Source organism: Carlito syrichta, unplaced genomic scaffold (genome assembly GCF_000164805.1).
Source record: "Carlito syrichta isolate Samal-C Ts95f unplaced genomic scaffold, Tarsius_syrichta-2.0.1 Scaffold94755, whole genome shotgun sequence".
NCBI lineage: Eukaryota > Metazoa > Chordata > Mammalia > Primates > Tarsiidae > Carlito > Carlito syrichta.
This window is the reverse complement of record NW_007038851.1, coordinates 15,236-28,218: the sequence shown is the minus strand read 5'-3', so window position 1 is coordinate 28,218 and position 12,983 is coordinate 15,236. Positions and strand designations below refer to the sequence as shown.

The following is a 12,983-nucleotide window of genomic DNA, read 5'->3' as shown; positions in this document are numbered from 1 at the left end:
CTGCCTCAGCCTTCCAAGGAGCTGGAACTACAGGCGTGCGCCACCACGCCCGGCTAATTTCTTACTTATTGTAGAGCAGTTACGTTTTTAAATGGATCAAGGGCATTCTAGTGATAGACTCATTTGAGCCCTACCAAGGGGGAAAGGGAGCCCTTCGTGTTAATTGAAAATGTCACTATCTGAATGGATCTGTGCTGTGCCACATGCCATGGAGGGAAGAGGGCTGCACACAGGCATGGGCAATCTAGAAACTGAAAAAATCTAGGAGAGCCTGAGACATCCTGTGACAGAAATGCCACCACCACCCATTTGCCCTGCCAGACCTTCCTCCGCTCTGGGTAGGTGGCCCTCCAGGAGCATTAGCCAGGGAGCCACCCACAATGCCTTGCCATCCTCATCCACAGAGGGGCCCCCACAAAATCTTCGTATTCATTTGACAAACTCTTCCCCAGGAGCTGCCAATGCCAGCCCCTAAGAGTCACCCTACAGGCCATCTCCACACTCCAGGATGTGAGTCCATATTGTGTTCCAGAAATGAGATAGGGTGAACACAGGGCATAAAGCTGACAAATAGCAAAACTCCAGAATGCACATGCGCACTCATTTTCCCGAGGAATCTAGATTTATTCTACATGAGAACTGAAAATAAAGTGTTCACTCCCCAAGGGTGGCACAGTGGTGCGCGCCCAGCCAGGGCTTGCCCCCAATCCCAGCCAGGCCCACTCAGCCAGGAGGGACCTGAGAGAGGTCCTTACAAGAGCCCTGAAACCGGCATGACAAGTAGCCTATGCTCAAGTCACTCAAAGGGTCCACAGCCATCAGTCATTCTTGCTTCCCCTTGGCGGTGAATTCTCCCTGTTGGCGAAGAAGCCTCTGCTTGCAGGTCCCTTGCATCTATCCGGCAGAACACACATGTGGTGAGTGTTTCTGAAGCAGTGTCACTCTCAGAGACGGAGAAAGGCCTGTCGCATCGTTCGCACTGACATGCAATATTTCAAGAGAGCAGAAAGGAGGTGCTGGTCAGAGGGAATCCAGACATGAGGTTAGACCCCACCTGATCCAACTGCCTTGGCCTGAGCCAAGGCAAGAGCCCCCCGCTGGAGTCTCTGAGCCCACACATGTGGAAATCACAGGCCATAGAGAGAGCAAGCACAGGCCTCTTCTTCCACTCCTCCCCCTAAAAGTGCCAGCTCATGCCCCCTGTTATAGGGTCCTGAGGGCAGAAGTAACAAGCCACTCGGTGGTGGGGAGGATATCCAGCCCCATCCACTGCTCTTTGCAGGGCCGAACGGTGGGACTAAGGGATGCCCTGATGTCCTGAGGGCACCTAACTTTTACATAAGACTCAAGTAGGCACGCTTTCTGAACAGAGCAGGGGTTTTAATGAGATTGCCACGAGTGCTCGGCACCCTCCTCCATTCTGAGCCTGCTTCTGGCCCAAGACTCAGAGAACAATGGATGTGATGGCACAGCTCACCACCCTCTGCTTCCCACTAACAAGCCAGCAGTGCCACAGGATGGGGACTCCCAGGCCACGCAGAGACCCCTCAGGGGTTCCCAGCAGAGCACAGGCCCACAGAGACAGACCTGCGGGGTGGCATGCCCTGCCCCAGCTCTAAGTCCCTATGCTTTGTCCCCTTGCCCGGTCCAGAGCACGCAGGCCTGCTCGAGAGAGAAGGCAAGCCCTCCCAGGGCAGGCTCGGTGAAAGATCTGGCCTCCAAGGCTTCTCATGCCGATTCGGAGCAAGTCAAATGCAACGGGTTCATCTTTGCCACAGCTGCAGGTAGGTCTCTTTCTTTTCCTTCTTTTGCAAAGAAGAAATTGGATCCCTTACCTCTAACAGCTCATTTCTCACGGTCCAACCTCAGAACAACAGGGCTCAGAGGCCGCAGCTCCAGGGCCTGGCTGCCGCGGACGAGGAAGGACAGGAACAATCACTGCTTTGTAGCCAGTCTGCTTTCAGGGCTGGAAGGCCAACAGGGCCACCAAGGCCACGAGGGCCTGCTGGCTCTGCCCTGCGACACTGCTCCCAAATTAGCCATTCCCAGAAGCAGTGGCTCCCAGCTGGACCTTCTGGGAGGAGACAAGTCTAGGTCGCTCCAGGATTCCGAGGCCCCCAAGAGGGCCCAGCATACACTCCTCAGACTCTCTGAGGCAGCAACCAGGTGTGTGCACGGCAGGGACGGGTATCCACTGCCCAGGGGTAGCCTCTGTGGCTAGCCTTGGCTAGGCCCCGTGAGGCCGCAGATGCTCCACCAAGCTCTTGTACTGGAGGAATACAGGCTCCTGAGCCGCTTGTGTGAGGAGCTGGGGGCCCGGCGGGGTCTGCAGCTGGCATGGAAGAGGCCCACACGTGGACCTGCTATGCCTCCACTGACCAGTGCTCCCTCGGGATTCCCCCCTCCAATCCCCCCTCCCCCCACCCCTCAGACACACCAGGCTTGTTCCTGCCTCAGGCTCCACACTGGCTGTTCCTCTCTAGGAAGCTGTTCCCCTAAATATCTGTACGTTCCACCCCCTCGTTACCCTCAAGCTGGCACAAATGTTACCTTTTCGAGTTGGAGACTCACTCTGTGGCTCAGGCTGGGGTGCAGTGGCACACTCACAGCCACCCCAGCATCGACCTGCTGGGCTCCGGCGATCCTTCCTTCTCAGCCTTCCAAGTAGCCAGAACTATAGGCATTTGGAAGGTTAATTTTTTATTTATTGTAGAGATGAGGTCTTGCCAAGTTGCCCGGGCTCATCTCGAACCCGCGGGCTCAGGCAATTCGCTTGCCTCAGCCTCCCAAAGTGCTGGGATTACAGGCTGAGCCACCAAGCCCAGCAGATGTTACCTTCTCAATGAGACCTATCTTGACTACCCTTTAAAATATTGTAACTGAGCCGGGCTCGGTGGCTCAGCCTGTAACCCCGCGCCTTTGGGAGGTTGAGGTGAGTGGATTGCCTGAGCCCACAGGTTCGAGTCCCGCCTGGGCAGGTGAGACCTCATTTCTACGATAAAACAAAAAACTAGCTGGGCATGGTAGCGCGCGCCGGTAGTTCCAGCTACTCAGAAGGCTGAGCAGAAGGATCGCCGGAGCCCAGCAGGTCGAGGCTGCGGGGGCCGGGAGCGGCCACTGCACTCCAGTCTGGGTGACAGAGTGAGACTCCGACTCAAAAAAAAAAATTGTAACTGGCCGGGAGTGGTGACTCACGCCTGTAATCTTAGCATTTTTCAAGGCCAAGGTGAGAGGATTGCTTGAGCCCAGGGATTCAAGATCAGCCTGGGCAACTTAGCAAGACCTCGTCTTTGCAATAAATAAAATTAGCCAGGTGGTGGTGCACACCTGTACTTCCATCTGTTGGAAGGCTGAGGAGAAAGGACCACCTGAGCCCAGCAGGCCAAGGCTGCAGTGGCCATGAGCATGCCACTGCACTCCAGCCTGGGTGACAGAGTGAGACCCATTCAAAATAAATAAATAAATTAGCAGGGCATGATGGCGCACACCTGTAGCCCCAGCTACCAGAGAGGCTGAGGTAGAAGGATTGCCTGAGCTCAGGAGGTCAAGGCTGCAGCGAGCCGTGATCATGCCACCGCACTCCAGCCAGGGTGACAGAATGAGACCCTGACTCAATAAATAAATAAATAAATAAACAGCCCTCTCATTCCCCTTTCTTGTGTGTCTTTCTCCAAAGTACTTATCACTATGTGACTTACTACATATTTTTCTTGTATCTTTCCTCTTTTAGAATTTAAACTACCCAGGGCATAAGTTTCATACTGTTTGTTTACAGTCGTATCCTCAGTAACCCAATAAATGTTTGTTTAAAGAATAAACTACTTGATAGAGAAAATTAAGGAAAGCCTTCATTGGGCTGTAATCTTACCCGATACCAACCTGTTTCAACGTTAAGCCCATGGCCTTTTTGTACTTGATTACCAAAGGAATTTGGTCAATTTCTTCAATATTCCATAGCCTCATGGTCCTGTCCTAAAACAAGTTAAACAGCAAACCAGCTGTCACGCAATAGACTGCAGTACGTCCATACAATCAAATCTCATCCAACGGTCAAAAGAAATGAGCTTTCTTTTTAAGCCACAAAAAGACATGGAGGAGCCTTCCATGCATGTTGTTAAGCAAAAGACACCAATATGAAAAGGCTGCATATTCCAACCATATGACACAGTGCAAAAGTAAAACTACAGCGACAGTAAAGACTGGCCAGGCACAGCAGCTCACCCCTGCAATCTCAGCACTTTGGGAGGCTGAAGCAGGAGGATTGCTTGAGCCCAGGAGTTCAAGACCAGTCCAAGCAACATGGTGAGACCTCGACAAAAAGTAATTAGCAGGGCATGGTGGCATGCACCGGTATTCCCAGCTACTCAGGAGGCCGAGGAGGGAGGGATCACTTGAGTTCAGGAGCTGGAGGCTGCGGTGAGTTATGATTGTGCCATTGCCCTCCGGTCTAGACAGGAGAGTGAGACCCCAATTCAAAAGAAGCCAAAATGAAAAAACTACAGACTATTATTCCAACTATAGGAAAGTCTGGAAAAAGCAAAACTACACAGATGGTAAAGAGGTTAGTGGTTGCCAAGGATTCCGGGGAGTAGGGAGAGAGAGGTGAACAGGTAAAGCACAGGGGATTTTTAGGGCAGTACAACTATTATGTATAACACTGTGTTGGTGGATATCAGACATGCATTTGGCAAAACGCATACATGTTGTACATGTGTACAACACATCACTCATAAGCAGACCCTGAACATTTATCCTGATACTATAAGAAAGGGATTGGTAGGAGCAGGACACTGCCAGGAGGGGTGGAGGGGCACATAACATCAATAAGGGTATCTGATCTCAAACCAGGCCAAGTGGGTACCAAAGGGAGGCCCAAACTTCACCTGTATGATGACCGCTTGTCTACCTAGTCCTAAATTGTACCCCACATCTTTTAAATAAATAAATAAAATTACTTTAAAATAGGGGGGCAAAAAAACAATATAACACAAAGAGTGACACAATGTCAATGATACACTTTTGTTAATAATGATTCCAGAAGGGAACACAGTACCGCTGACACCTTGGTTTTAGCCTGGTGAGACCCTACCAGACTTCTATCCTTCAGAATTGTGAGATCGTTTGTGTTAATGTTTAGACAGTGCAGCCTGTGGTAATTTATCACAGCAGCAATAGAAAACTGATATACTGAGTAATGTTACATTTCCTGATTCAGCAGTTGCAACTAAATGTCCTGTGAGGGACATTTGGTAACAAATGTGCTGGCCCCTTGCAGTGTAGAGCTGTCAGATTTTACCAGCAGTCATACTGCCTGCACTATATCAAGTAGTTTGTCAATCATGGCAACAAAAAATGTCCCCCAGCTCTTAGATGCTTTAATTTGAAAGTTGGAGTTTCAGATCTTCTGGATTTCTATGACGATTTTAATGAAACTGCAGAAAACATAAAGCAAAGCATGTTGAGATTTATCTGAATATAAACTATACTTTGCTCATTTATCTGCATATTCAGCAAAGTGCAAATGTAAATTTTAGGCAATTCCATTCACTCTATATACTTCTTACCAAATTAAATGGCTTGACGCTTTGTACACAAGAGTCCTAGAATACAAGTATGACTCGCTCGCCTGTGATGCTGAGTCTTTCATAATAAAAATTTTCATCTACTCTTCACCTTCCTCAAAATGTACAGAAGCACTTGCGGTTTTTGATTATAGAAACAGAAGGAGAAACCTTCCTTAAACATATGCCTACAAGATGGCTATTATTATTTCTGGTCATAGGAAAAGATGTTAAAATACTGGCCTGCCATAAAAATCATATTATTAAAGCATGGCCCCTTGCAGTGCAGAGCTGTCACACTTTTCCAACAGTCATACTGTCTACAGTATATCAAGTAGACTGTCAATCACAACAACAAAAAATATTCCCCAGCTCTTAGATGCTTTGATTTGAAAGTTAGAGTTTCAAATCTTCTGGATTTCTACGAAGATTTTAATGAAACTGCATGTAGCTGGGAACAGTGGCTCGCACCTGTAATCCCAGCATTTTAGGAGGCTGAGGTGAGAAGATTTGAGCCCAGGGGCTCGAGACCAGCCTGGGCAACTTGGTGAGACCTCTTCTCTACAATAAATCAAAAAACGAGCCAGGCATGGCGCCGTGTGCCTGTGGTTCCAGTTACTTGGAAAGCTGAGGCCAAAGGATCGCCTGAGCCCAGCAGGTTAAGGCTGCAGTGGCCATGAGTATGCCACTGCATCACTCCAGCCTGGGCGACAGAGTGAGACTCCAACTCAAAAAAAAAAAAAGAAGAAAAATGTATCCTACTTTTAGATTACATCAAGGATGAGAATAAAGAAAAGGGTTACAAAACACAGAAATGTATATACTATTTGATGATCTTTGAAGAGCCCATGAGTCAAAAAAAAAAACAAAATGGTGATGTGATTGCACCTGAGTTGTTCCATGTTAGATGTAAGTTGTGACAAAAACACATAATGAAAAATTATTCATTTTTAGGAAATAAGACTTCTTCCATTCTAAAAAAAAAGAGAAGAGAAAAGAAAAGAAAATAGATACCAGAAAAGGGCAATCAATTTAAACAAGGCATTCTCAATTTCCTTTACTCAAACTGTTAACTATTTGGGGGCCGGGCACAGTGGCTCACGCCTGTAATCCCAGCACCTTGTGAAGCCAAGGTGAGAGGATTCCCTTGAGCCCAAGAGTTGAGACCAGCTTGGGCAACATAGCAAGACCCCATAACTTAAAAAAAAAACAAAACTGTTAACTATTTGGAATCCAATTTCAGCATTACAAGTTCATATGGCCTGTGTGATTCGATGCCTTTCTCCCTAGGAAAAAAAAAAGTTAACTTACGGTGACATTCAATGTGCTTTGGAATGTTAAAAAAGAAAGGACTAGATATATATAGCCCATATCATAAATTTACAGTGGCAGAGGACCTGACAGACAAATATCTGAGCTATCAAAATCAGGCTTATAGACTGAGTACGTTTGGACATTTCTGGAGAGCTGGAAACTATCCACTGCTCTTTTATAGTGTATTCAATAAACCTGTTTTTCCTACTCTAAAAAAATAAGATAAGACATAAGAACCTGTTGTTGCTAGTAAGTAAAATCTTAATTGTTTCATGCTCAAACGTGTTTGTTTAGCTTGATGTTATCACATTGAGCTGACACCAGGAATCAGGATAGTGTGGCCTTGATAAGAGCAGAGCTGCAAGTCAAGGTGAATTATACATTTGGCATTGTTCTGTTTTACCACTATCTAAAAGAAAAGAAGCAGCCGGGTGTGGTGGCATGGGGAAGGATCAAGGCTGTGGTGACTGTGAGCATGTGTGACAGAGTGAGATTCCTACTAAAATAATAAAATAAAATAAAATATAAAATATCCCAGCCGGGCCCGGTGGCTCAGCCTGTAATCCCGTGCTTTGGGAGGCTGAGGTGAGTGGACTGCCTGAGCCCGCGGGTTTGAGACCCGCCTGGGCAACTTGGCGAGACCTCATCTCTACAATAAATCAAAATGAGCCGGGCATGGTAGCGCACGCCTGTAGTTCCAGCTACTGGGAAGGCTGAGGCGGAAGGATCGCCGGAGCACAGCAGGTCGAGGCTGCAGGCAGTTTAGACAAGTATTATTTGAAAAGGAAACAGAAAGGTAAAAATATCCCACTGTATTATAGGACAAAAGAAGCATGTCATTGTTGACTTTTTTATTGTAATAAAATATATGTATAACATATTTTATCCTTCTAACCATTTGTAAGTGTATAATTCAGTAAATTCAGTAATAGTAAACACATTCGGGGTCCTTTATTTTTTGAGAGATGGCGTCTTGCTCTGTCACCCTGGGTGAAGTGCAGAATCATAGCTCATTGTAGCCTCAACCCTCCTGGGTTCAAGCAGTCCTCCTGTCTCAGTCTCCCAAGCAGCTGGGACGGCAGGTATGCTCCATCACACCCAGGTAAATAGTCACGATTTGTGTCACCATCACCACTACCTAAACCCAAAACTTTTTCATCATCTTTAACAAAGATCCCCATTTCTCCCAGCCCCTAGCAATCTCCACTCTACCTTTTGTCTCCATGGAGCTGACTGTTCTAGATACCTCCTGTAAGTGGAATCACACAGTATCTGTCCTTTTGTGACTGGCTTATTTCACCTAGTATCATGTCCTCAGGATTCACCTATGTTGTAGCATGTGTCAGACTGGCCTCCTTCTTATGGCTGAATAATAGTCCATTGATGAATATATCACATTTTATTTATTTATTCATCTGTCAGTGAACTCTTGGGTTACTTCGGCCTTTTGACTATTGTGAATAATGCTGTTATGAACATCAGTGTACAAATATCTGCTCAAGTTCCTGCTTTCAGTTCTTCTGGGTATATACCCAAAAGTGAAATTGCTGGGTCATATTGTAGTTCTATGTTTCACTTTTTGAGAAACTGCCAAACTGTTTTCCACAACAGCTGTACTATTTTACAGTTCCATCTGCAGCCCACCAGCATTCCAATTTCTCCACATCTTGGCCAATGCTCATTATAGTGGATATAGTTTGGTTATTTGTCCCCTCCGAATCTCATGCTGAAATGTGATCTCCAGTGTTGGAGGTGGAGCTTAGAGGGAGGCATTTGGGTCAGGGAGGTGGAGCCCTCACAAACGGCTTGGTGGTGACATCCTTGCAGTAATGAGTGAGCTCTCACTCTATCGGTTTGCACAACGAATGATCGCTAAAAAGAGCCTAGTCCCTTCTCCCCTTTCTCTTTCCCTCTCTCGCACCATGTGATGTCCTGCTCCCTTTCGCCTTCTGCCATGAGTGGAAGCTCCTTGAAGCCGTCGCCAGAAGCAGATGCTGGTGCCATGCTTCCTGTACAGTCTGTGGGAACATGAGTCAATTAAACCCCTTTTCTTTATAAATGACTCAGCCTCAGGTATTCCTTTATAGGAATGCAAAATGGACTAAGATACTGACCTTCCTCATAAGTGTGAAATGGTATCTCACTGTGTTTTGGATTTGCATTCCCCTAATGACTAATGATGTTGAGCATTTTTCATATGCTTATTGGTCATTTGTGTATCTTCTTTAGAGAAATGTCTATTCAAGTCCTTTGTCAGTTTTTGAGTTGGGCTGTTGGTTTTGTTGTTGTTGAATTTTAGAAGTTATTTTTATTTTCTGGATATTAATTCCCTATCAGATAAGTGATTTGCAAATATTTCTCCCATTCTGTAAATTGTCTTTTCATATTCTTGATAGTATCCTTTGGTGCACAAGTTCTTAATTTTTATGAAGTTCAGCTTGTTTATTTTTTATTTCCTGTGCTTCTGTTGTAATATCCAGGGCATCATTGCCAAATCCGATATTATGAAGATTTTCTCCAACATTTTCTTCTAAGAGTTTTATAGTATTAGCTCCAAGTTTAGGTCTTTGGCCTATTTTGAGCTAATTTTTGGATATGGTATGAGGTACGCTTGCAGTTTCTTTTTTTCTTTTCTTTCTTTCTTTCTTTTCTTTTTGCATGTGGTTATCCAGTTTTCATGTACCATTTGTTGAAAATATTCTTCTTTCCTTAATGAATGGTCTTGGTGCCCTTGTCAAAAATCAGTTGACCATACTTCTGGGCTTTCTATTTGAGTCCATCAGTCTATATGTCTGTCTGTCCCTATGCTGATACTATACTGTTTTAATTACTGTAGACTTTTAAGTTTTAAAGTTGAGAAATGTGAGTTCTCTACCTTGATTCTTCTTCATTTTCTGGTTTTGGCTATTCGGTGGGCCCTTGCAATGCTATATGCAAAGGCTGTTAGAATTTTTTTTTTTTTTTTTTTGAGTTGGAGTCTCACTCTGTTGCCCAGACTGGAGTGCAGTGGCCATTCCTGGCCACCACAGCCTCGACCTGCTGGGCTCCGGCGATCCTTCTGCCTCAGCCTTCCAAGTAGCCGGAATTACAGGCGCACGCTACCACGCCCGGCTAATTTTTGATTTATTGTAGAGATGAGGTCTCGCCAAGTTGCCCAGGCGGGTCTCGAACCCGCAGGCTCAGGCAATCCACTCACCTCGGCCTCCCAAAGTGCTGGGATTACAGGCTGAGCCACCGAGCCCGGCCAGCTGTTAGAATTTTAATAGGGATGGTGTTGAACCTGTAGATTACTTTGGGTAGTATTGACATTTTAACAATATTAAGTCTTCCTATCCATGAACATGGGGTGTCTTTCCATTTATTTAGGTCTTCTTTAATTTCTTTCAGCAATGTTTTATAGTTTTCAGTGTACAAGTCTTTTACCACCTTGTTTAGATTTTTTTCTAAGAATTATTTTAAGGCCAGGCACAATGACTCATGCCTGTAATCCCAGCACTTTGGGAGGCTCAGGTGGGAGGATCACTTGAAGCCAGGGGTTCAAGATCAGCTTGGGCAACATAGCAAGACTTCGTCTCTACAAAATATTTTTTAAATTAAAAAAAAAAGAATTCTTTTAGATGCAGTGGCATCTAAAAATCCTTTTAGATTGTTCATTACTGGTGAATAAAAAGACAACTGATTAGGTTGGGTGTGGGGACTCAAGTCTGTAATCCCAGTACTATGGGAGGCTGAGGCGAGAAGATTACCTGAGTCCAGGGGTTCAAGACCAGCCTGGGCAACTTGGAGAGACCTCGTCTCTACAACAAATCAAAAAATTAGCTGGGTGTGGTGGTGTGTGCCTGTAGTTCCAGCTACTTGGAATGCTGAGGCTAAAGGATCGCCTGAGCCCAGCAGGTCGAGGTCATGGTTGCTGTGTACGTGCCACTGTACTCCAGCCTGGACAACAATGAGACTCTGACTCAAAAACAAAACAAAACAAAAAAACCCACAACTGATTTGTGTGTGTTGATTTTGTACCCTGAAACTTTGCTGAATTCATTTATTAGTTCTAATAACTTTCCTGTGAATTCTTTGGCCTTTCCTTTATATACAATCATGCCATTTGTGAATAGACATGGTTTTACCTCTTCCTATCCAATTCCTATCTTTTGTTTCTTTTTCTTGTCTAGAACCTCTGGTTAGTATCTCCAGTACAATATCGATCCTGAGCTTAGAAAAAAAGTTTTTTATTTTTCACCATTGAGAATGAGGTTAGCTATGAGTTTTTCATAAATGCTATTTATCATATTGAGGACTTTTCCCTTTATCCCTAGCTTTCTGGGAGGTTTTTGTTTGTTTGTTTTTTAATGAAAGGGCTTGAGATTTTTCCAGATGCCTTTTCTGTGTCAGTTGAGATGATCACATAGAGTTTTTTTTTCCTTTTTTCTAATAAAGTGACATATTACATCAATTGATCGATTTTATGTTGAACCACCTGGTATTCCTAGGATATCTTCCCCTTGATATGGCAAATAATCTTTTCAAGGCGCTGTTGGATTCTATTTGCTAATTTTTTTGAGGATACTTGGATTTATATTCATAAGGGATAATGGTCTATAATTTTTTTCTCATGATGTCTTTATCTGGTTTTGGTAACTAAGTAATGCTGGCCTCATAGAATGAGGTCATTGCTTTGTATTAAATATAAGCAATATCTGTTTAACCAGTCCTGTTGTATTTATGTTCTCTTTTTAAAATAGTTTTACATCTATTTATTCTTAAGAATACACAATAATATATCCTACAAAATTTATATATCCAATAGTTTTTTTGTATGCTTTTTTTGGTTTTTTTAGAGAAATCGTTTAGTTCCCATAGCAAGGGTCTTTCACCCAGGCTGGAGTGCAACAGCACCATCACAGCTCCCCACAGCTTTGAACTCCTGGGCTGAAGGGATCTACCTTCCTTAACCTCCCAAGCAGCTAGGACTGTAGGCACACGCCACCCCGCCTAATTAATTTTTTTATTTTTTGTTGAGTCAGAGTCTCACTTTATTGTCCAAGCTGGTCTCAAACTCCCGGGCTCAAGGGATCCTCCTGCCTTGGGCTCCCTAAGTGCTAGGGTTACAGGTGTGAGCCACTGTGCCCAGTCTTGTGTTACTACTTTAATATAAAAATGAGTGTTTACTTGAAATCATACATTATTCTGTATGTTTACTTTTCTGTTACATGAGTATGATTATTTAAGCAAAACAACCAACAGGACTAGTTAATAGTGGAAATGAGCAGTAATTAACAATAGGGCTGATTACACATGGCATGGTCTGACATAGATTGGGAGTGAAACAGGACCCCTTTTCTCTAATGCTCATATCAGCAGGACAGCCCATGGGATATCCTAGGCTAGCTGTCATATGCTATCGGAATGAGAATCCCAAGATGCAGTGATGGAAGGAGGGGAAACCTACCTGGGACCTCGGGTGGTCTCTGCCGCTTCTCAATGAACTGATGCCTTCCTTCCAAGGCCCCAGTTGGCTCCGTCACTTACCCATCTGGCCAGACTCTTTCTCGAGCAAAGCGCAGGAGTCAATAGTGACACAGAAATAGCTGGCAACTCCCCACATTTGCAGATGGCAGGACTTGCTTTCCACATCCCAGGCAGCTCCCTGAGTGGGGCGGGCCTGGCCAGGTGTAGACCCCTGACTGAGCCTGCCCGGGAGTTTTATACGTGGCAATAACACTTTTGGTATCACCAATTCTGGCAAATACAATAGACATTGTAAGTCTTAAAGCTCAAAGCCTTGACCACTCTTACCTTTGAAGCAGACAGGATCCATTTCTTGTTGTTGCTAACAGCAACATCCATCACCCAGTCATTATGGCCCTGAAAAAAAAATAACATTTAAAAAAGAATCTAGAGAAAATGCCTTTTTAAGAACAAAAATAGGCCGGGCTCGGTGGCTCAGCCTTGTAATCCAAGCACTTTGGGAGGCCGAGGTGAGTGAATTGCCTGAGCTCGCGGGTTCAAGACCTGCCTGGGCAACTTGGCGAGACCTCATCTCTACAACAACAAAAAAAATGAGCCGGGCGTGGTAGCGCGCGCCTGTAGTTCCAGCTCCTTGGAAGGCTG

General features: G+C 45.0%; 1 protein-coding gene across 1 annotated transcript in view; it reads right to left on the bottom strand.

The window, feature by feature from the left end:
• Nucleotides 1–1,691: 1,691 nt before the first annotated feature.
• LOC103263989 (WD repeat-containing protein 88-like) overlaps nucleotides 1,692–12,983 on the bottom strand; it is a 23,894-nt gene continuing 12,602 nt past the window's right edge. The window contains exons 5-7 of the mRNA XM_008061654.1: nucleotides 12,669–12,737; nucleotides 3,880–3,972; nucleotides 1,692–1,802 (exon numbers count right to left, since the gene is read on the bottom strand). Coding sequence (XP_008059845.1) covers nucleotides 1,764–1,802; nucleotides 3,880–3,972; nucleotides 12,669–12,737 — 201 coding nt within the window. The 3' untranslated portion in view covers nucleotides 1,692–1,763. The remainder of the gene's footprint in view (nucleotides 1,803–3,879; nucleotides 3,973–12,668; nucleotides 12,738–12,983) is intronic.